Below are 25,148 nucleotides of genomic sequence, written 5' to 3' on the forward strand. Positions count from 1 at the left end.
CTGATATTTCAAGTAATACTTACAACAGCGTGAGTAAAAGGAAATGACAAAGTCCCCTACTGAAGAGGTCTTTAGTCGACTGGTAACAAGTGCCGTTTTTCCCCGTTCCATGCCTCTCTTCACGCCCCTTGGAGCCTTCATATGCCTGTCCAATACCATTTTTTGTAACAGGCACATTAGTTGGAGAGCGGTGGCTCCTTCTCCAGAGTTTCTGCCTTGTTGGGAAAGTGGGGCAGCTTTGAACTGCACAGAGTCGGAGGGACAGCTCTTTGATCTATACCTCACCTTTCCAACAAAAGGAATGTCACGGAGGGGCAAATGGGATGTCAATGGTAGTGTTCTGTGTCTCTGTAAAAAAAAAAAAAACTGTTTAGAAGCCTGTTTTCAGACATTTGATAACAATGTCTTTGATAACACAGCTATATTATACTTCGCTAGCAAAAGTTGTTCGTTGACCCATTCTGAAACCTTGTGAGACTTTTGAGTAATAGGATGAAATTGTTTCCTCGTTGCTTAGCTTTACTTATTTGGGGGTTGTTTTGTTTTTATTGAGGAAAAATATATCAATAACATACATAAACATACAGAAGAGAGAAAAGCAAAGACAGAGAAAGAAAAAAACTGCTAAATATAGATATAGGGATGTATGCAGGTACATTGGAAAGTGTAACCAATGGGATAGTTTAGGGATATAGATATATAGAAAGGCAGTTTGAGACAATCATAGTAATAGTAATAGATTTGTAGTTGATGTAGTATTCAAACCAAAAATAATAATAATAGTAGTGGTAGTAGTAGTAGTAATAATGCTAATATTCATGACAATAATAATAGTAGGAGTAGCATTAGTAATTTATAATAATAGCAATAATAATATGATTAGATCATTCAATGAAATTATTATATAGATATACACTTTTCTCTAGGTCTGGGAGCCGCCTTTACCACTGCCAGTGAGCATAATATACCAAAGAATATTTAACCAAAGAACTTAATTGAGGCATCAACTCACCATCTAGTTTTTTTTATTAAATTTGTTTAATTGACTTTTAGTTGCTGATTTTTGTTTCTCTTTAATAATATGGTCTCTTAATAGGTGTAGCCATTGTGTAGTTGATATTTGGTATTTATTTTTCCAACTGAGAAGTATTGTTTCCTTAGCTTGGGATATGAGCAGAGGTTTTGAATGTCCAAAATGAGGGTTAATTTCAGACGTGTAAAAGACTTAATGACGGGAGTGCATTGGTTGTAATTTTAAAGAAATCTGATAGTTTATTAGTGACATCTGTTTATTTGGTTGTTTTATTCTTGCTGTCTGCTCTGCATTTACGTAAATGTCCACATTAATCAGCTGTATGAATCATTTGACCTTTTATTCAGGGAGAGCAAACTTATAATATCATACAAGCTCATAATATCTTATAGAGCCACCTTGTTTCAATTTTAATAAGTACAGTCATATTTTATAACTATAAATGCACAATATACCTGCACCACATATACACCGAACAGGCGTAACATTATGACTGTGAAAGGTAAAATGAATAACACTGATTATCTCATCATCACGACACCTGTTAGAGGGTGGGATATATTAGGCAGCAATTGAACATTTTGTCCTCAAAGTTGATGTGTCAGAGGAAGGAAAAAATGGGCAAGGGCAAGGATTTGAGAGAGTTTGACAAGGGCCCAATTGTGATGGCTACATGACTGGGTCAGAGCATCTCCAAAACTGCAGCTCTTGTGGGGTGTTCCCGGTCTGCAGTGGTCAGTATCTATCAAAAGTGAGCCAAGGAAGGATCAGTGTTGAACCAGGGACAGGGTTATGGGCGGCCAAGGCTCATTGATCTCACTGACTCATCCGATCAAACAGACGAGCTCCTGTAGTTCAAATTGCTCAGGAAGTTAATGCTGGTTCTGATAGAAAGGTGTCAGAATACACAGTGCATCACATTTTGTTGCATATGGGACTGTATAGCTGAAGACCAGTCAGGGTACCTATGCTAACCCTCTGCCCACTGCAGTGGGCACATGAGCATCAGAACTGGACCCCGGAGAAACGGAAGAAGTGGCCTTGTCTGATGAATCAGGTTTTTTACATCATGTGTGCCTCACTTACCAGGGGACCACATGGCACCAGGATGCACTATGGAAAGCAGGCAAGCTGGCAGAGGCAGTGTGATGCTTTGGACAATGTTCTGCTGGGAAATCTTGGATCCTGCCATCCATGTGGATATTATTTTGACACGTACCACCTTAAGCATTGTTGTGGACCATGTACACCCTTTCACGGAAACGGTATTCTATGGTAGCTGTGGCCTCTTTCAGGAGGATAATGCCCCCTGCCACAAAGCAAAAAGGTGTTGACTAGGTTTGAGGTGTTGATTTGACCTCCAAATTCCCCAGATCTCAATCAAATCGAGCATCTGTGGGATGTGCTGAATTAACAATTTGGATCCCAGGAGGCCCTGGAGGCCCCACCTTGCAACTTACTAGACTTAAAGGATCTGCTGCTAATATCTTAGTGCTAGATACCACAGCACATCTTCAGGGGTCTAGCCATGCCTCCACGACGGGTCAGGGCTGTTTTGGCAGCAAATGGGGACCAACACAATATTAGCAAGGTGGTCATAATGTTATGCCTGACCGGTGTATACATATAATTGCTTTAGAAAATGGCAATGCAAAAAGTGGCATCTGCAACATTGTTTTTGGGTATTAGACATCTTTTTATTTATCATTATATTCATCCCCAAAAAAAACATTTGGTTGATATTAGATATTTAATTCATTATTTATGATTTTTTTCATGCTGCGTGATAATGGTATGTAATTTAGGATGCTTCAGATTTCGCAGCCTATTTTTTCAGTTATTTTTAAATAAATTGCCCAAATTCCCCCAAAACTTCATCTTTTTTTGCTTCATATTTTGAGACCTAACAAGCCTTAATGTTTAAATGATCTGTTCTTTTAAATAATGTATTGTAAAACACGACCAAATGCTCTCAGTCTCTGCACATTCAGCAAGACCCACTGATTCATGTTCACAGTGACGTGTCATCGAGCCAGTGGCCAATGGCTTTATTTTATCTCCTCCATCAGCCTTTCAGGTTGCTTCAGTCACACATCAAACAGGCTTTCTCCACAGACACTGACTCCAGATCATCCGTCCATTGATTTCTGTACCTCCATCCGGTCATTGATTTTTGTAATGACTCCGCACTAGGAGGCTTTAAACTAAACTGACAGAATAACAGTGGGCTAATGTAGCGTACATAGATCCTGAAGAAAACATGTTTTGTTGTGCACTCTCAAATAAATGAGAACATGCATTATAGTAGAGTTTTCTCTGTCTCTTTATTTTCTAGGATGGCTACTCGCAGTATCACTTTGTCGGCTCTGCCTCAACAATAGAGAGAGATAGACAGAGACCGTACTCATCCTCGCGCACTCCTTCAGTATCTCCGGTCCGGACCTCACCTAACAATCGTTCAGGTGAGTGTACGTTTCTCCTCCTTCACCTGATCTTTCTTAACAAAGTCAATGGATACACTTTGATCGGAAGTGCTAAGGAAGCACTATTGGTGGCCCTGAAGTCTGATTTAACCACTCCAGATCTCTAGTCTGGATTTAAAACAATTACAAATAGTAGCATGATTCTCTCTTTAACCCGGAATCCTATTAAACTGATGGGGATTTTTCAGTGCATCCTGGGACTCGAGGTTAATGATCCACTCTACTAGTGGGGTTAGTGGATTCATGGCCGGTTGGCTGTGGCTCTAATACCTTTTCCGGTGGACTTAGCATCTCGCTCAAGCAGAAAAGTACTTTTCCTGGATTCAGCTTTTGAAAGGGCCGTTGGCAGAGGAGGCAAAGTCGAATTTTAGGACTAATAGGTCTTTAAATGGCTGGAAGGTGAACAAAATGCTGAAATGAAGTTGTTTCTTTTTCAATGAAAAATTCTATCTATCTATCTATCTATCTATCTATCTATCTATCTATCTATCTATCTATCTATCTATCTATCTATCTATCTATCTATCTCTATCTATCTATCTATCTATCTATCTATCTATCTATCTATCTAATCTCATCTTCCACCACCACGTCCCGTTGGGGCGGGACTCCGTACAAACGAGCTCTTCTGATTGGCCGAGATTCTCTGCTCTCTGCACAGGGCCTGCCGCTGCCTCTCAGATGCACAAATCACTTTTGCTCCACATAACTCGGTGTATTTGGTGCAAAAGTGAGAGCGCACAGAATTTGTCATTTGAAGGCGGAAAAACTGCGTGTGAGACTCGTAGCAGCAGATTCAAGCAGTAGTAGTGATTGGACTTGTGATTGTGTAAGAAAAATATCCAAGAAAAGTAATGCATTTGTGACCAACAGAGTTGGGGAAGCTACTCTGAAACTGTAGCTTACAAGCTACTTGTAAGTTAAAGTAGTTAAGTTACATTTAAGCTACCATTTTGAAAAAGTAGTTAGCTACACTACAAGTTACGATCAAAAAGTAGCTAGCTACATTGAAAAACTACTTTTCTTTTCTTTTTTACAGTGACAAATAATATATGAATAATTATATGAATAATTGAATAATTAATGAATAATGTTATACTACTTGGGGTTTCAAGCAATATAATGCAATGAAATTGAGTTCAGAGTATAGTGTGAATTCAGGTTGATTGGGACACTTTTTTCCCCAGTCATTTCAAAGGCAAAAACTGTCAGAATCATTTGAATAATTGATACAATAAACACAATAATCTAAAAACATTCGTATTCTGCCTTTCAGCTGATAAAAATATTTTGTTCTTTAGTCCCTATACCAGAAAACACCATTAGCCTACATCACAATGTAATGTAACATAACATGTCTTTATTTTACATGTAATTTAAATTCAACTTTACCGAGCCCAAAGGCTGCAGGCATCATGCAGATAAACGATTTTTGAAAGAGTTCTGACCAAGTCCAGCTAAACCCAAAAAAAAATAATAATGAACAAATACAATATAATGAACAATGTAAATCAACATAAAATTAGTTAATTGACAGTTTTCAGAACAGATGCATTTATAATTTTTAACAGATACAGATGCAACAGCCTGATGGAAATGTGGGACATTTTCTCAATATGCGACGTGCGGGACAAGGGGTGAAAATGCTGTAGCATACGGTACACGCAAAGCGGGACGGGTGGTCGCTCTAGTAAGGATTAGTCTAAAATGAAGGTTAAACTCACAGCACATGCACCGATGGAGCGCAGCATTCTGAACAGAACTGCTGCCAGTATCATAAGCTGCTCGCGTGAATGGTGCAGGCGCTTTGCTTGCATATTTATTTTCATTTCGAATGGTTTTGTTTAAAAGTACATTTCAAGCTTTCGATAGCCTACACATGATATATCTCATGTCTGTGAGGCAAGTAGCCTGCTGAGTTTTGGTTTATTTACAATGTTGTTTTACTGCTGAGCAGCTCGATCAGGAGTGAAGCGCTTCTGCATAGAGCGGATTATTGAGCTGAGTGTCCGTCACACCGCTCAGCTCCACTCCTTACAGGCTCGCTCTCGTCGGTCGTCAGATTCAGAACCCAATAACGGAATGTAGCTTTTGTGCTTTTGGTCGCGCTACTCTGCTACTTGCTGTATAATGTAGTTAGCTTCTGTTTAAAAAGTAACTGAGCTACAGATAAGCTCCTGAAAAATGTAGTTAAGCTAGTAGCGTCGCTACTTGTAGCTCGCTACTGCCCATCACTGGTAACCGAATATTCTACAAGTGTTCAACCCTCATTGCATGGATTCACATGTTAATTCGCAGATGTGCAAAATTTGTCCGTGACTTCACATTTTTTGATACAGGTGTGTGATTGCGTTTTGCACCATATGCACTGCAGCAACTGTAGCAAAAATGTGTGATTTGTAGAATAAGATTTGTGCACCTGCAGTGAAGAATGTGTGAAGGTGTAACTTTTGTGTTGTGTTTGTAAAAGAGAAAAAAGTTTACAACTCTTAAAATATTTTTTCTGTGACTTCAAATTTATTGATACACATGCTCTACAGATACAAATTTCACTCTCACACGTGTTCAGTTGTTTTGCTCCAAATATACCTTCATAGTAGGCTCGATGGAGCCGTTTAACTCCAGTCTTTGTGCTAAGCTAGACTAGCGTTGGGCACGTCAGACAAAATTATGGCACGCACAGAGATGAGAATCGTATGTATGGACCTATCTAACTCGGGGGGGATACGGTGAACAAGCTTAAGTCCCAAAAAGGCTTTAAAACGCATGCAGATGATAATATTTCATGATGATGAAGAACTGCAATGTCACATGAACGTGTCTGAGATAGAGATGAACATCAAAACATAGATATCATGTTTCAGTTTTCACAAGCTGTGAAAGCTCTGTCCTCTGGGTTGAGGAGCAGCAGCTCATTTGCATTTAAAGGAGACACAAAACAGCAAATTTTTCTAAAACCCAAAAATTGATATGTTAGGAATTGTGATCTGACACTTCACAGGCACACTCTGGGGACACCTGAGATTTATATTACATCTTGCAAAAAGGGGCCTTTAATATGAATACAGCGGGTTCATTCAGGAAAAGATTCATTAGGCTTGTTTTCTGAATCTTTTTGAGTGATTATTCTTTCATTAATCGGATGCATCAAAACACGTTATTTATATGTTTTTACATGCAGACAAAAGTGTCTTGTCTTTGTATTTATTTAAGACTGCAAGCTCACATTTCATGTAAAATGTGATTTATTTAGCCTTGACACTGTATATTGAGTTGACTAGCTAGCGCTATATGAATATATTTGACGTAGAACAGGGCTCAAATGATTATAGCATGCACGCTGCCGCTTTTTAAAATAAATGTATTTATTGTCTGCTTGTTTTTCTCAGATCAGTCATCCGCTGACTTGTAGCTGGTTTCGTGCTGTTTTGTTGTCTGCAGCCTTTTCCTCTATAGTTTGAGCTCCAACGTGTGTCATGAAAATGGTGAACGGTATTTTGCAAGAGATCAAAGCACAGAGTTAGACAGAGAGAAGGAAGGTAGGGGAGAGAGAGAGTGCGCGTGTGAAAGGTCTTGTAGGTGTACTGCATAGTCGCTGTGCTTTTCGGCTCACAGCATCAGAATGTGACATCAGGGTCCTCACTTGTGCTACTCAATTAACATTTCCTAAGATACAGTACATGTGAACCCAGAGCCAAAACAATACAGCAAAAATGGCAATGCTGTGTAATTCAGTAACTTCACAACACTGCAATTATTTCCAGTATCATGACCTTGCCATTTTGTTGCAGCATTCGAGACATACATTCACTGTGGGGATGGTAATTATTATGTGAAAAATTTAGTATAACCAGTTCTGTTAGGCAGCTTTTCTATTGTGCTAAGCTCTGATTTAAAAAAAAAAAAAAAAAACACACACAAAAAAACAAGCATAGCAGGCAAGTTTAATGCCTGTTTGAGTTCAAATTAAAGGGGTCCTATTATGATTTTTGTTACTTTTTCAACTTTAGTTATTCTGTAATGTTGCTGTTTGAGCATAAAAAAAGATCTGCAAGGTTACTTCACTCCAAAGGGAGATATTTTATTTTACAGAATCCACTTTCCAATAACTAGAATGAACGACTCGTTTGGACTACAATGCGTTTTTTTAAGGTTAAGCTGCATTTGAGAAAACGTTGTCGCCAAAACTTTTCAAAAACGAATTTGTTTTACATTAGGTGGTTAGGTTTTATGTTAAACACTTTCCCTGAACATTAAAACCCCAACATTTATCTTTATGCTGCACATTTTACGGAAAACAGCTTCCAGAACCACAATGTATGTGCAAAACCTTCTCCTGAAATGTAGCAGTTCCCACTTTGTCGAGACGATCTGTTGTTTGTGGATCACAACTTGTAATTATCTTTAATTATTTGTAGTTGTATTTTCTATTAACAGTTCCAGTTATAGTTTTCACGTAGTTTGTATGATGTAAACAAAGGGTAAAGCTTAGCCTCCGCTAGCCTGCTAGCTAATATTTCAGTGTTGATAAATGCTGTGTCCCAATTTGCCTACAACTATGTACTCTTCATTACTTGAGTGAAAGTAAAAGTACTACTTGTCAAATATATTCCATTACAAGTGAAAGTTATAAAACTGATTTTTACTTAAGTTAAAGTATAGAAGTATTTGTTTTGAAGTATTTGTTTTGTTCTTAAAGGTGCACTAGAGTTCGCCTCTATTCAAAACAAAGGCGTAGTTTGATATGACGCCAAGTTTGAGCTCAGAAACTTGAGACATGTGGTCTTCACCTCACAGCCGGTGGAAAATAGGACTCGGGCAGAAATCATGTGGATGGGTGCGGTTATTACGTTACTGTAGTATGAAGCAGAGCAGGACCGAATGTCGTGGAGCTGAGCATGGCTGCTGGAGCGATTGTTACATAAATACCCACCTCGCGAGCACAGGGGCTTTTATTATGATGGGACGGGACACAGTCGCAGGGCGCCTGCACCATTTCCGCTTTTCCAGTCATGAGTATAGGTAAAGCAACTCTGTTTATCATATTAGATACCTTAACGGTGTGTTCACAGGGGGCGTAGGCGTTAACACTTGACGGAGGGTGCGGCTGAAGTTTGGTGCTGACGCGATCGTCATAGTGACAACAGCCAGTCACATTAAAACTTACTTGCCGCTTGGACCACAACACAACACAAAAAAACGCCTTTTTTGACAGCTAGTCTGTGAGACGAAATGGATGCCGATTTGGTTGTATGTGCGAATGCGATTGCCCCTGTAGTTGTTGTCAGTGCACTGCACAGGTGCTCGAAGCTGTTCAAAGCTGTTAAATCCTAAAAAAGCGCCGACAGCGGGAAGAATATCACGTACTGGTCCGGGAGCTGCGTCTGGATGGTTCACAAAGCAGTAATGAACGCAATTGGCTAGCGCCAACTTGAAAAGTTGAGAAATCTTCAACTTCTGCCGCTTGCAACGCGAGTGAAGCAACGCGACAGAACCCACAATTCAGTTCGGCAATGGATGATGTCACCCATTCAAAGTAAATGGGACGCGTTAACGCCTACGCCCCGTGGGAATGCGGCGTAAGTGTGTTTAAAATGATTTTATGAGGTTACTCTGTGAGTTGGCTCGGCACTGCTGTGACATGTTTACACTGCTAAGAGAAAAGTGCTTCTGCCAAATAAAACCGAGGGTAACGCAGATATGACGCAATTGACAGGCGACTCCCTCAAACGCAATGCTGACACGTCCCGGCTCCTTGGTTAAAATAGCAATTTTCTCACAATTTACAAATAATTGGAAACATTTGGGATATTGTAAGTACTCAACTGAACAAAATATATAACACTGGCCTAGTGGTTTTTGGATATTTTACTGCAAAAATACTGTATAGTGCACCTTTAAGTAAAGTAAGTTTCCTTTTAAACTAAGTTTCAAAAGTAAATTTCCTGCATTATTTTATTATTGTTGTATAAATGCATACTATGCCGCTATAGTTTAAACCAGTCAGTGATGCTCCATTCGACATGCTAGCATACAACTAACTTAAACTCATTTCAATACTTGTATAAAAGTTACAAAGCCCTTTACAAAGTTGCTGTCACTTTAAGGCCGAATGCACGGATCCAATACACTGTTTATGGGAATACTCACCAAAATGAACATTTTGACATCCATCGTCTTCCATTTTGCTATAAACTATAAATCAGTGTTCAAAAAATGCTGGGAAATCATTGAACTTCACATGACCCTACAAGACTGATTCCTGAAAATACCTTCTAAAGAAGAAAAAAAATCATCCAATGACTTTCAAAGCTGCTACAGAAACGACTTTTGACTTTGAGGACCTTGATAGAAATGTAGTGGAGAAAAAAGTACAATATTTGTCTTTCAAATGTAGTGTTGAATTAAGTTAAAGTCATAAGTTTCCAGAAAAAATACTTAAGTGTACTTAAGTACGGTACTCAACTAAATGTACAGTGTTACTGTCCACCTCTGTCCTACTGTCTTTTTGTGAAGAAAAAGTACATACTTTTGAGTATGTAGCAATAGACTTGGTCTGCATTACTGGGAACACCCACAAAAACATCATATCTGTTTATGCCATGGGGGACCTTGTTAGATGCTTTATCTTTAATTTTTGTAATATTTACGATGTATTTTTGCTTGGTGCAATGCCGAAAAGGTACTGTGTGGTGTTCTGCACCTCTAATTAGTAAAAAAAAAAGCAAAAAACAATCTGAAGTTTATACTGCCGAATGACAGACGGAGCCGTTCGTCAATTTCGAGAGCCTGTGCAATATGTCCATTACAATTAAACATTTGCACTACATGATGCTGGTATTATTAAAATAAGATTACACCTTTGGCCATTGTGCTGTGTCGTTTTTCTAGTCACAGAAACAGTCATAGTTTTTCTATGTATCTTGCTCTGTCTGTTCTAAATAGGCTATACTGTGTTAACGCCATGCATTTATAATGTGAGGGAATGAACTGTTTTCTCTCACGCCGGCTCCGACGTCACACCACGCCCCCAGCTATGATACGACCAGGTCTATGCAAGCTTTGGGACATACTACTTCTAGCTTAGCACAAAGACAATGGACCCCATTGGCATGCATTATACGAGCAACGCTTGGAGTTAAAAATCTTCATTTGTGCTCTACTGAAGAAACAAACACACCTACATCTTGGATCCCCTGGGGGTAAGCAGATAAACATCAAATTTTCATTTTTGGGTGAACTATCCCTATAATGTTTACATCTGAGTAGAGCTTGCGGTTATGGTAAGGGGTGTGATAATCGCCTACGCGGTAAACTGTGCTAATCACAAAACACTGGGCAAGCTAACCAATCACAGCACATTTACTATTTCAAAAGGGGGGGCTTCATCGAAACAGGAAATAAATGGCACATTCAAGCCTGACTGGGGAGAGAGGAGCTATAATAATGTAAAATGTATGAAACATAATGTGTTTTTGAACAATCAAGTATGAACGCATATTGTAGTATACCCCAAAAACTAATTCAAGACTTCGTTAAAAGGTCATTCATCGTAAATGGTTGGTTTTAGGGTTCAGTCTTGTCTAGCCTGACAAGCCAGACCCACATCAAGATGTTTGGTCTGGAAACTCACCATTGACAGGCCTCAATCCGAGGGGCGGGATAAACGGTTGGCTTTCAAACTCCCTCTGCATGGCGTGCACGCAATTGGATATAACGCTACAAGCCCCGCCCACCGACTCTATACACGATGTGATTGGCCCGACCAGAGTTTGGCGTTTACAGCTCAGAAGTGTATTGAGAGTTGCTAGACGACACTCACAGCAGATTAGATTTGCTGCCGCTAGGGTGCGTCTAGATTTAAGTCTTGTCCTCATTCTCACCACATTCTGTCTGTTGTCCTTACCATAAAAAGCTTGAATGGCAATATTTAGAGTAATCTGAATATTTTAAATATTATTTATTTTTTATGTAGGCCTATTTAAAATGATATTTTATTGAATGTGATTTTGTGCAGTTATTAAGCACTGTAATATAAAATTTAAGTCAAGACAATATGTATTTATTTATTTGTGTAAAGAAAAAATATTTTCATTAATTTTGCATATTGTTAATATGGCATGCTCAGAGTTGCTCAAGCTTCAATCTATGGTCTATTATTTTACATGATCAGGTAGTAGTTTGTATTATTAATAATTTAATTGATTAAAAACATTAGAAATGAAAGGTTGTGTCTTTTATTATTGTCTTTTTTAATTGGAACTTGGATACAAACCAACAGATACGTTTATTCATAACGACTGAATAAGTCTGGCTCAAATGCAGACGGAAAACAGCGGATGAAAACGGCTGCATTGTAATGTAAAAAAAAAATCCATAATTGGATGAGCCACGTTTGACGCTGTTGTAAAATTAGCTGTGGAACCTGCACACAGTCTAATTCTGTATTAATGCAGTCAGTTGCCAGTGCAATGTTGCTTGGCAACCGTAAACATATAGTTACACCAGACACAAGCAGAGCACATTCCCATTATAATCAGCAAATACACTGAAAGCGCTCATCTTTGAATTTGCATCATGAAAGCATTCATCACAGTTTTGCAGAGTAGATTATGGTTTTGTGCATGTGTGAATATATTTACGTAGACTATTGAAGTAGTTAAATTAAACTTAAAAAGCCAATTTATGCCTTAGAGTGTATTCATGGAGTTTATTGAGAGATACTGAAATCAACTGACCTCACATTAAAATTAAACACAGGTCAATGTGTTTCTGAGGCTGTTGCTCAAAGTTGGAGATCTGCCTGATCCACATCAAGGATTTTGGCATGAACTTCAATGCAGAGTTGACAGGTTTTTGTTCAAAATTTGCTCAGTTTTATCATTTAATCATGAAGCATGGAGGTGATGCTTCAAATGCCACCGGACAAGGCCTTCAAAAATACTTTTACGGGATGTCAGACCCTAAGAACATAACCATGATGTAGCATTGCCAGCTATTACTGTATTACTGAGACACATTGAGCACAGCAACTCAAGAGTCCTTTGTTAATATTATTAGAGTACAAGTGTGTCCATTCCTGGTGGTCAGCAAGCAATCTGCAGATCACGTCAAACACAATATATGATGTGGTTAAAATCACCGTTTTTTATAAAACAGCTCCTCAACATCCGGTCCTGCTCTGCTTCATTCTACAGTAACGTTAATAACCGCATCCATCAACATGATTTCTGCCCGAGTCCTATCCCGATTCTTTTCCACCGGCTGTGAGGTGAAGACCACATGTCCAAAGATTCTGAGCTCAAACTTGGCATCATCAAACTACGCTTTTGGTTTGAATACGTGCCCTCTAGCAGACGGAAAAAATACATAGTGCAGCTTTTAGCCTTTAACAAATGTTTAATGTCAGCAACAACAAAACAATTACACGTTTTAATAGGAATTAACTTCCATTAGATTGGGATTCATTGACAATAATGGTTGATTTTGCAAACTTGTGCATATTAGCTGGTATATCAAGACATATTTCTCACAGAATCTAATGTTTAAGGGCTGTAGGCGAGTAGATAGCCCTGCGTGATATAAGTGTAGCAACAGCAATAATGTTCCACTTTTGATGCCTGTGGAGCTCAGACACAAAAGCCCTTTTGCCAACAGAAGTCACTAATAATCTCTTCGCAATATCAGTTTTTCTTACATGTCTTTCGAAACATATTGTTTTCATTTTCTACCATTAAGGTCATCAACTGTTCTGTAAAATCACCTGAAGAAAATCAAATCAGAACGAGCTGCACACTGAGTTAAACGCATCAGTACTGATTTTCTGTAGAACTGTTTTGCGTGGTCTCAGAATCCGTATATTTGGTGAGGTTTATGGAAACGTGACCGGAGCCTTTGAGAGTCTCCGTGCTTGTTGACTCTGTAACCGCTGGAGTTCCTCGATATAAGACTGATAATCAGCTATGTGCATATTTTTGCAAAATGATGCATTGTTAAGGAGCAATGATTAGATTAGGAGTCATATCAAGGCAGTTTTGAGAAGGGTAAAGCACTTGCAGTTATAATCTGATTATGGGTTTGAAATAATTAGCATGCTAATGTTTCTCTTGGCCATTGTGGGTAGAGTGGTGCTTAAAGCTATTGTGTGTTTTATTGGTGAAAATTGGAGTGTGTGTGTGTGTGTGTGTGTGTGTGTGTGTGTGTGTGTGTGTGTGTGTGTGTGTGTGTGTGTGTGTGTGTGTGTGTGTGTGTGTGTGTGTGTGTGTGTGTGTGTGTGTGTGTGTGTGTGTGTGTGTGTGTGTGTGTATGAGCCGGTTTATGTTTTTGTGGTCAGGGTTGATCAGTAGTGTGTGTGCCTGTGCGTGTGTGTGTGTGTGTGTGTGTGTACGTGGGTGTGCATAAATCCTTCTATGCTGGCCAAAGAGGTCTTGCGTGCCCGTGAGCCCTCGGGTAGCTGTGTGCTTTGGAGATAGTGCCGCTGCCCACTATCCAGGGATCCAGGCTCTTTTAGACCGGGCTGGAGGAGGGCCGGAGGGGGAGTGGCGCTGATCCGGTTAGAGCATTGAGGCTGGAAGGGATTTTTTAGGGCACAGAGGGAAGACTCATTCCTGATCTCTGTGACCTTCATACAGCTGTTCTGAAGTATCTAGGACAAAACACACAGAGCTCATGGACAAAAGGACAGAATTCAGGTCAAACGGACTAATTATACTTTAAGTGATACAGTTAAGATAAAACAAGAATACTGATTTTATAATAATTCTGCCTGAAGTAATAGAGATATATACACTGTAAAAAAAATATTTAGAAAAAAAGTTACCTGGTTGCCTTAACATTTTGAGTTTATTGAAATTAAAATTTTGAGTTAATACAATAAACATTTTTTGAGATTTGACAACCTTTATTAAAATATTATTAAAAGATTTTGTAAGCATATTGGGTAATTGTGTGTGTTTTATTTCTGATGACGCAGTGAAACATGCCAAATAGTGCTATTTTCATGATTTATCAAAATTTTTATGTGGTTCAGACACAGTAATATTTTGAGTTTCTATTTATTAAAAAAAAATCCTTCATTGTATCAACTCAAATTTTTTATTTCAATAAACTCAAAATTTTAAGGCAACCAGGTTACTTACTTTAAGTTAAACCAACAAAAACCAAAAAAAAAAATACAGTAGTTATGCTATATTTTTATTAATTGCACATTCCAAGCATTCCTAAAGTCTGTGACGTTTTCAAAGACTAGCAATTTGTCTGTCCACACAATGGGATGTCATGTGACAGCCAATTTAGAATGTATTTGATGTTTAATTTCTCCGTGTGGTGAAAATCAAGTTTTTATTGTTGTTTATATGTCTTTGTGGGGTTTTTAATATGTTTTAAGACAAACCATGTGCAACTTTATAAGTCAATACCATTGTTATAGACATTTTGCTTGAAAACTGCAGTGATCTAATCACGTCAATGTGCGGGCGGACTTTAGCATATCATTAACTATGACCGCTCTGAAGTAGAGGAGTCTCAAGAGAAGCCTGGTAAATTGGGTAAATTTAGCAATACAATGTTATGATGAACTATAGCCTTTCTCCACAGATTAACTGACTGTTCAAAGCATTTCTAAGGATGCAGATTGCTGTGAGATGGCGAACGGGAACATGTTTTTTTGTAACATTATCAACTAATTAGCTGTTTGATGACGTAGTCAAGCAAAAGGCTAATCATATTAATTACTGTTATGTGTCTGACATTGCACAGAGCTAGATACCATTGTGCTGCATTTACCTCAGTTAGTTGACTGAGTGGATCTCGCTTGTGTGAGTGATAGGATGCGGGGGTAATTAGCATATTCATGTATCTGCATATGCTAAATGAAGCAAGGGTGTAGAGATACAGTCAAGCTATTTTAAAGGGTCAGTTCACCCAAAAATGAAATTGATGTCATTAATGACTCACCCTAATGTCGTTCCACTCCTGTTAAACCTCTGTTCATCTTCAGACACAGTTTAAGATATTTTATATTTAGTCCGAAAGCTTATGAAAGTGTTTGCACACTATACTGTCCATGTCCAGAAAGGGAATAAAAACATCATCAGAGTAGTCCATCTGTGACATCAGTTAGTTCATTAGAATCTCTTGAAGCATCAAATACATTTTGGTCCAAAAATAACAAAAACTACGACAAATTCAGCTTGAATCCTCAAATAAAGACGATCCTCAAAATGGTCATGAATCAGCGGATTGATTCATGATTCGGATCCCCAATGTCATGTGATTTCAGCAGTTTGACAGGCGATCCGAATCATGAATCAATCCTCTGATTCATGACCGTTTGAATCTTTATTTGAGGATTGAAAACAAATGAGGAAAAGAAGACAATGTGAATAAAGTAGTCGTTTTTGTTATTTTTGGACCAAAATGTATTTTCGATGCTTCAAGAGATTCTAATGAACTAACTGATGTCACAGATGGATGTTTTTATTCCCTTTCTGGACATGGACAGTATAGTGTTCATACACTTGGAAACGCTCTCTGACTAAATTTAAAATTGTACCTTTAAGCTTTTCTGTTGGGCTTTTTTTTTTTCTCAGAGAATGGCATTTCAAGGACAAATATGGTATGTTTTGTGTGATTTATTTTCTCATGACTTGGGGAAGCTGGGTAGATTGGAGCTAGCTGTTACAAGACCTGTTGGAATCATCCTTCATGCTGTCATGCTAAACAACACTAATGATGAATAATGATGCACATCTCTGCATGTCCAGCCTCGTACAGACAGGAAGCTATGAACAAAGTCAGAAACAGAGAGAGACATTTGGACAAAATATGCAGAAGCTGGGGGTGTGGGGAGCAGAGACGTAAAAAGTCTAAGTTAGTTAAAACAAAATGAGAATAGGCAAACAGAACAACAACAGATAAAAGAGAGAGAGAGCGTGCTACAAAGTGTAAAATCAGGCCAGTGTGTCTCCAGATGCTCAGTAAGAAGGGTTTGTGTGATTATTTGAATTGCAGCCAGCGCCCCCGCCTCACCCAGAGAGATGATCAGCCTCAAGGACAGGAAGAGCGACTACGACTCGACTGGAACTAACGCCGGTTACCATGGAAACAAAGGAGAGCACACTTCAAGAAAAGACACAATGGCAGGTAGGTCTAACTTTAAAGGTGCGGTAAGTGCTTTCTAAGTGAGATGTTAATATTTTAAATCACCAAAACAAACACGCCCCATTTCGATTGCTCCGCCCCACACATATGTAACCCAGGCAACGACTATGTGAAATCTGTGTGTTACTATGGTAATCCAAGTCGACGGTTCAATGAAAAAGTCATCCCTTCCATCCCAAAAACAGAAACTGTTCTAATGAACAACTCAACAGCATGAGTCCAACTAACAAATATATTACAATTATGATAAGACTAGAGGGATATCGATCACGAAAAGAGAAAAGAAACATATATTAGAAGTATATTATCTTACTTGTCCGACACATTTTGGGAGCTGACGCTTGAAACAGACAGTGGAGGACGTTTAGATGCTCCAGGCTTATACATATGGAAATTATTGGGTCTTTATCATCGCTGAAGGGAACGTCAATACGATCGCAAATGGACAAACATGAGAGCATATTCAAGCAAAAGCCAGCATATATTAGTTCTGTGAAAACAAAATCAATATTACTCGCCCATGGAGAAGAAATAAAGCAACCTCGGCGTCCGATTGCGGGCCTTAGCGCTCTTTGAGTCCTCTCTAGCACTGGGAAGCTGATACTTCTTGCCTGATTGTACACCTTCTTTTGTTCTATAGACATTTTATACTTACATTTTTTATCTGTCATCTCTCTTTCTGTCGTCGCTCGGCTAATGTCCGTCCTGTGTGTCGTGTCAAGTCATTTTATTTGTATAGCACATTTAACCGAACAAAAGTTAACCCAAAGTGCTTTACAAGTTAAAACAGGGAAGGCAGAAACAATAGGCCTTGATAAACATAAATTATAAGGCTATAGAATATATCAAAAAAAAAACAAAAAAAAACTTTTTTAAAGAGAATTAAAAGCAAGAGAGTAAAAGTGTGTTTTCAGATTTGTCTTGAAACTGCCAATTGTATTACAGGACTTAATATGAAGTGGAAGGGATTTCCATAGTTTAGGAGCTATTACAGAAAAAGCCCTGTCCCCTCTGGTTTTAAAACGTGTCTTGGGGATAGCAAGTAGCTGTTGGGTTGCAGACCTAAGTGGTCGGACGGCAGAGTAATGAGACAAAAGCTCAGAAATATACAAAGGGCCTTGACCTTGTAGACCTTTAAAAACAAAAAGTAAGATTTTAAATAGTGTCTTTTGAATAATGACGTGCACTGAGAGCTCTCTTCTCACCGTCATTAAACACGCCCCTTACTGTTGATTGGCTATCCGTTTGTTATGGTACTCGGCCTGTCACATTTCTAAAGCAGTTTTGAAATAACACTTACCCCACCTTTAAAAAGAAGGTGAGAAGGAAAATACATCGAGTTTGTTTGAAGCGTTTAACAGCGTGTAAACTAGATATACATACAGATTTACTTACATGTCTTTTTATGTGAAATAACTTTTGATGCCAAAGCCTGAGGTTCAAAATTCAAAATTAAGCAAAATAGTTAACATCACAGTGGCTATAATATATATATATATAAAAATACACAGACATAAACAACATATTTACCTATATATATATATATATATATATATATATATATATATATATATATATATATATATATATATATATATATAGGTAAATATGTTGTTTATGTCTGTGTATTTTTATATTGGTACAAATGATATCGACATTGATGCATGGTAATTTTAATATATTAATTCTTTTTTATTTCATGTATTTATAATATTAATATGTATTCATTTGCATTTATATGAATAATTAAATTCATCATTTTAATTTACACTGTAAATATTAAGGAGAGTTCTAGTTAGTAGTTAGGGCTGATTTAAGATTCATTATTAACTGTGTATTGTGTTTCAAAGTGTGTGTATATATATATATATATATATATCAGGGATGGAAATTAGCACCCGCCACCAGCCAAATGCGGGTGATTTTGCGTTGTGGCGGGTAAACTCGCTTCACCTACCGGCCACCGTGGCGGGTAAATAAAAATAGCATACTGTTTCCCCTCTTTATAAACTGTGTTCAGTGAATGCGAGTGCGGCCGTATGTCCGAATATGACCAGTCGTTTTCGCCGTCATTACCCGGATGTAGTGCCAGAAGACGCGAATAATAACCATAATAACTCGCGCGCACTGAGAGAAGATCCGTCACTGTCATCCGGAAGCGCGCACCCGTCTCACAGCGCGCAAATATTGAGTTCTCTTTCAAGTCTTGTGCTTAAACGGACAAACTCACACAAAAAGTATGCCAACATGTTCATCTTGATGAGAATTTTAGCAGACATAGTCTGAATATGCCTTAAGTGAACTTTATACAGTCGAGAAAGATGACGCATATCCCTCTATTAGGTCTTAAAGGGGCAGTAGCTTTTACTGCTATGTTTAATGTCAAACAAACGATAAGGACATCACTCACTGCTCTTGATTGAATAGCTTTTGTAAGTTTAATAAGGAATAATCTTTCATTTAAACAGTTAAATATGCAGTTATTTTACATTTGATTACTTTATTACATTTCTGTAGGCTAGTAGACCTGTACATTATTATTTAATGTACACATGAGTGAGATCAAGTTAAACATTTTACTTTGAATTTTATTTTATACTGTTTGATGTTGCAATGTGCTAAATAAATATTTGCATAATTTGTAATTGATTTATTATTTGAAACTTTAATATTAATTAATGCAATTGCAATGCCTTGATTTTTAGTAAAGTTACTCAGTCATAGCATTAGCCATAAATGCAATGGATAATTGGCATAATTTCTTTTAGTGCTTCGGTTTCAGCCAATAATTTTTATTTCGGTGCATCCCTACTGACAATGTTCTGCTCGGTATGTCGTCAACACGCTTCAGGAGATGCCAAAACTAGTAGTTTCATTGTTGGTACTAAAAACCTAAAACTGGAAGCCATAAAAGAATCATCCAAATGCCACATCCAGGTAAAAAATTTAAAAAAAGAGAGAACATAGAGCCCTACTCATTTAATGAAATGTATATCAGTTCATGGTTTGTGTGTGTATAAGAGTGAAAAAATGTCAGTATTTCATTGATATTTGAGATTAAATAAACAGCTTAAGTATTGTAGAGCTTGTAGTATTAATTTTCACGTGCAGTTACACATTGTCGGTTAAAAACAAGAAAGTGGCTGGTAAAAACATTGAGTGGCTGGTAGATTTTGAAATCCACCAGCCACAGTGGCCGGTGGACAAAAAAGTTAATTTCCATCCCTGATATATATATATATATATATATATATATATATATATATATATATATATATATATATATATATATATATATATATAATATATACACATACATACATATACATATATATAATATATAAAATACATATTGCATACATATTGCATACATACATATATATATATTTATTTATTTATTTTAAAAATTATTATATATATGTATGCAATATGTCTTGCAACATCCCTGCCAGAGCATCTTATAAATGGTTGGATTTGTTACACTGTCAATGAGTACAATTTCCAGAATTTTTCATAGTTGTTTAATGCTTGATTTATTAAAAAGAAAACATTCTCTGCACATTCACGCTCTCTCGCTTTCATCCCGCAGTTCAAACCTCCTGTGGAACATCCACATTGTTCCGGAACTCGTACGAGACTTCAAATGATGAGATCAAACACAACCAGGTGAGTGGTGAATCAGCCTGAGACGACTCAACTAACGGGGTCAAACAGGGACTGCAGCTCCAGCAGTGGATGTGAAATGTGTCTCCGATGATGGAGATCCTTCCTAAAATCAGACACCATTTACATTTACTACAACTGTTATGCGGCTATGTGAGGATAAGTCGTTAGTGCATGTTTTCAACACAAGGCAGCTGTCTATCTACCAATCCAGAACTGTGTTGGCAAACAAAAGCATGAAGATGTATTCATTCTTGCATAGACCTGTCAGATGTTGTTTATTTGACTTTGTTAGCCAGCATGCTATGCTAATGAATAGCAACTATATGCTTCCAAGTGCTGAAGTATTTTTGGCACTTTGGCCACATAGAAGATCTATTACTTGTACTTGACAAGGTTCATAATGGTAAATTTTCAGATTTCATATATGGATAAGGTTTGCCAGATGTCCCTGTTGGCACACTTCCGAAATACACCGTATGTTGAAATATTCGACAGAAAAGCTTTCCCAGACGAGCAGCTGCGAGGAGGCTGGGTGCCGATAAGCCTGGCTTCCACATGGATCTTTCCTTTCTGTAGCTGGAGAGCATTCAGCTCTGCATCTTTTTCAATTAGTAACATCTCATTTTCTGCTTGGAATCTTCCTGTTATCATAAGCAACTCTGAATGGACAGAATGATGTGAATTTAAAGGGTTCGTTCACTCAAAAATGAACATTTTGTGACCATTTGCTCAACTTGTGTGGTTCCACTCGTAAGCACGACTAGCTGACTTCCAAAAAGAGACGTTGTGAAGAGTACAGAATGTTGGGATATATTAGATCTCATATGAAAAAGATCAGAGTGAAATTCAATGAACAAGAAAAGTCGTGTGAGTTTCGACATGAGTGAGTATTTCACAGCATCAGTCGATCAGATATAAAGATTCAACAGTGCTCAACAATAAGATTTTTTTTTTCTGCTTGCTAGGTTGGGGCAGTAGTTAAGCGTTGATATTGTTATCCTTACATTTTAACTGAAATTTTTATGATGTTTAAATTTTTTGTGCTGTCAAATAGATTAATTGTGATTAATCATACACTGTAAAAGAACATTGTTGGTTTAACTTAAAAAAGTAAGTAACCTGCTAGCCTTAAAATTTTGAGTTTATTGAAATTAAACATTTGAGTGATACAATGAAGGGAATGTGATAAATCATGAAAATAGCAAAATTTTGCATGTTTCACAGCATCATCACAAATAAAACACACAATTGACCAATATGCTTACAAAATATTTTTATAATATTTGAATAAAGGTTGTTGTTTCTCAAAAATATTCATTATATTAACTCACATTATTATTTTCATTAAACTAAAAATTTTAAGGCAACCAGGGAACTTATTTTTTAAATATTTTTTACAGTGTATCTAACATAATAACTTTTATGCTATTTGTAATTAATAGAAATTAGAAAATTTGACAACAATATTTGTAAATGTATATTATTTATTACATTATTGTATTCATATTTTTTATTATTATTAATTATTCATTTTTCAAACCCTTTTCATTTTTTATTTATTAATTATTTTTTAACGAGGACATGCAATAATACCTGAAAATTATTCAAGTTACAAGTATACACAAAAAACCTCCAAGACAGTATTCAATTCATAAATACATAATAAGGCATGTCATTCTGGCAATTTTAACTAGCTCTTGTAGACTTAAAGATATAACTTTTTTTTATATTTTTTATCAAATACTATGTTTTCTTCTCAAAGAAAGTGTCCAATAATAGCTGAAAATTGTATAATTATTATAATTATATGGAAAACTCTAAGACAAGACTCAAAGATAGAGTTTTAAACAATTTTGCAACCAAATGTCACAGAAAACTATATTTTATGTTTACAAAAATGTGATATAGCTATCCTTATATTTAAAGGGATAGTTCACATAAAAATGAAGATTACCTCATGATTTACTCACCCTCGAGTCATCCTAGGTGTATATGGCATTCTTCTTTCACACGAATACAATCACAGTTATATAAAAAATGTCCTGGCTCTTCCAAAATTTGAATCCAAAATTTGAAGCCCAAAAAGGTATCCATCCATTATAAAAGTACTCCACACGGCTCCAGGGGTTAATAAAGGTCTTCTGAAGTGAATCAATGGGTGTTTGTAAGACAATCCATATTCAAGACGTTATAAAGTAAAATATCTAGCTTCCATATACAAATTACAAAAGAAGTATAACTACACGATGGCATTGGACATAGCGTAAGCATTTTGAACTTTTTTCATAAGTTGTATACGGAAGGTGGTCCACCGGAAGCTAGATATTTTACTTTATGGAGTTCTAAATATGGATATTTTTCTTACACAAACCCATCAATTGCATTCAAAAGACATTTATTAACCCCCCCAGAGCCATGTGGAGTACTTTTATAGTGGATGGATGCACTTTTGGGGCTTCAAATTTTGGGCTGCCATTCACTGCCATTATAATGTTTTTTTATATATATATAAAACGTAAACTTTTTAAATATAACTGATTGTATTCGTCTGAAAGAAGAATGTCTTATGCACCTAGGATGGCTTGAGGGTGAGTAAATCATGGGGTAATTTTTTGGGTGAACTACCCCTTTAAGCACATCAGCTCCTACTCCTACTCAATGTATTTGGAGGCACGACAACTGCCTTTTCCTCCCAAATATAAGATGCGAGACCCTGGGCGGCTCTACTGATCAACTTCACTCACAAATACTTCTTTCTTCCCAGGTCCCAGTGCCTGTCGCCCCACAAGAGTCCCCGCACAAGGACTACGAAGCCTACCCCATCTATCAAAACTCCACTAGGAACTTTGAGGAGCCATTTTTTGAGGATCAGGTCCATCGCCCCCCTCCCGCCACCGATCTGAATATGCACCTGGGACTCAAGTCCACCGGGAATTACGTGGACTTCTACTCCGCCGCCCGGCCCTATAGCGAACTCAACTACGAAACGAGTCACTACCCCGCGTCCCCTGACTCTTGGGTTTAGGACTCGTAGGACACCTAGAGAGGCCCGGGAAAATGCATGTGCATGCATGTCACAAAACATTTTTCAGAGAATTTTTTTTTCCATCTAAGCTGGTTCCATAGTGAATATGAGCAGGGGGGAAAAAGAAAGCGAGAGAGAAAAGAAGGCCTTGACAGAGAGAAAGAATGCACGAGAGATGAGAGAGGAGCATGTGCTTTAAAGAGAAGAGAAAGCTTAACCTTTGGTGTAGAAAGTGGGTTTGTATTAAAAGGTATTTGAAAAGTGTAGAGGAAAAAAAGAAATATAGTCGAGGAAGGCGAGGTATGTAAGCACAAGAATATGAAGTTTGTAAAACGAGCTACGGGAACAGCTTTTCACCTTTTTCAAACTTTCTTTTCACGTCACGGTGGATTAAAAGCTTTTTTTTGTCACATTTCCCCCCTCTATTTTTATTTGATATTTTTTAATTTGATGTAAAGTATTTAGTGTAAATTAAAAAGATGCATTACACAAGTGCATTGTGTAAATTACACAGACCACTCGGTTCTTCCTGTGGCTTTAGGTATTTGTTTTACAGTACAAAGAAAAAGACAAAAAAAAAAAAAAGTCCTCGGAGAGATGTATTAACCTTCAATGTCCCCTTCCCAAAATTTCATTCGAAGAGCAGGATGTATATGCCAGTATCGTCGATTCTGAAAATGTGATTATGTCTGTGGCAACTAAAAACAAAAGCAGATGAAGACCGGAGCATCATTCCATTCTCCTCTCCTCGTCGATAAAGTGCTTTCTCACTGCCTACAAAAATAGATGTAGATTTTTGACATAGATTCTTTTTTTAATTTCACTTTTTTCTTTCGTGATGACTCAGTGTGGAATAAAAATAAATGCGGCTATTTATCATCCACATTGGCAGGAAAACTGTCCTTGATCTCAGTTTTCTGTGCTAAATGACTGTGCCAAATTTTAAAATCTCTTCGATCAGCGCTGGAGACATTTTTTTAGGTTTTTCAGTTAATTATTTCTTCGATTTGTACATGCGTTTTTTTGTTCATAAGTGTGTTTTACTGGAATTAAGCGACGTCTAGAAAACACTGGAATACTACCAGGAGGGCAAAACTTAACTTTGCAAGCTTAATTCCCTCCAAAGATGTACAAAAAAAACCTGTCTTTCAATGTTAGTTGAGTGTGTGCTGTACGTCGATCAGTGTTTGATATGAGAGGCTTTGTTTCCGACAGGTTGCTTCTACTGTTTGACTTGACAAGAGATGATGAACTGCTACACTGAGATGTTAATAGAGAATGATAAATATATAAATATGAATATAAATATAGATCTATATAATTTTTATGTGCAGATGTCAGTGTCACTGAAAGCAGCAAACCCGAAAAGACTTGTACAAAAAAAAAAGAAAAAAACGTTCTGTTGTTTACCTTCATGTTCTGATTCCAACAGAGAAAAGAGAAAATGAAACTTGAAATGTTGACCTGGTCCCAGTTGTGTTGTTACCAAGCTACATAAATAATCACGCTGGATTTGGATAATGTTCTGATGTCAGGACAATAAATTACTCTTTGCGATTTGGAGCTGTGTTCTTATGTCCTCTAGACTTGTCATGATATTCACACCAAATGTATACTGTATACGCGGTTACACCAGTATTACCAATGGGTAATGGTCATGGTGCTATGGGGTAAGTTTCGCTACATTGCTTTTTTTCATTGATCTTAACTAAAATTAATCTAGAAATAAAGAACATTTACATTATTGTGTGTACACATTTAGGATTTAACCAATGTGTGG

The 25,148-nt window shown here is 37.3% G+C and overlaps 1 protein-coding gene across 1 annotated transcript in view; it reads left to right on the plus strand.

The window, feature by feature from the left end:
* Positions 1-24,928, plus strand: part of ctnnd2a (catenin (cadherin-associated protein), delta 2a) — a 396,135-nt gene extending 371,207 nt beyond the window's left edge. Inside the window, exons 23-26 of the mRNA XM_067434320.1 lie at positions 3,369-3,495; positions 16,528-16,659; positions 20,267-20,343; positions 23,108-24,928. Coding sequence (XP_067290421.1) covers positions 3,369-3,495; positions 16,528-16,659; positions 20,267-20,343; positions 23,108-23,368 — 597 coding nt within the window. The 3' untranslated portion in view covers positions 23,369-24,928. The remainder of the gene's footprint in view (positions 1-3,368; positions 3,496-16,527; positions 16,660-20,266; positions 20,344-23,107) is intronic.
* Positions 24,929-25,148: the final 220 nt, after the last annotated feature.

The sequence above is a fragment of the Pseudorasbora parva genome, chromosome 24 (genome assembly GCF_024679245.1).
Source record: "Pseudorasbora parva isolate DD20220531a chromosome 24, ASM2467924v1, whole genome shotgun sequence".
In the NCBI taxonomy this organism is placed as follows: Eukaryota; Metazoa; Chordata; class Actinopteri; order Cypriniformes; family Gobionidae; genus Pseudorasbora; species Pseudorasbora parva.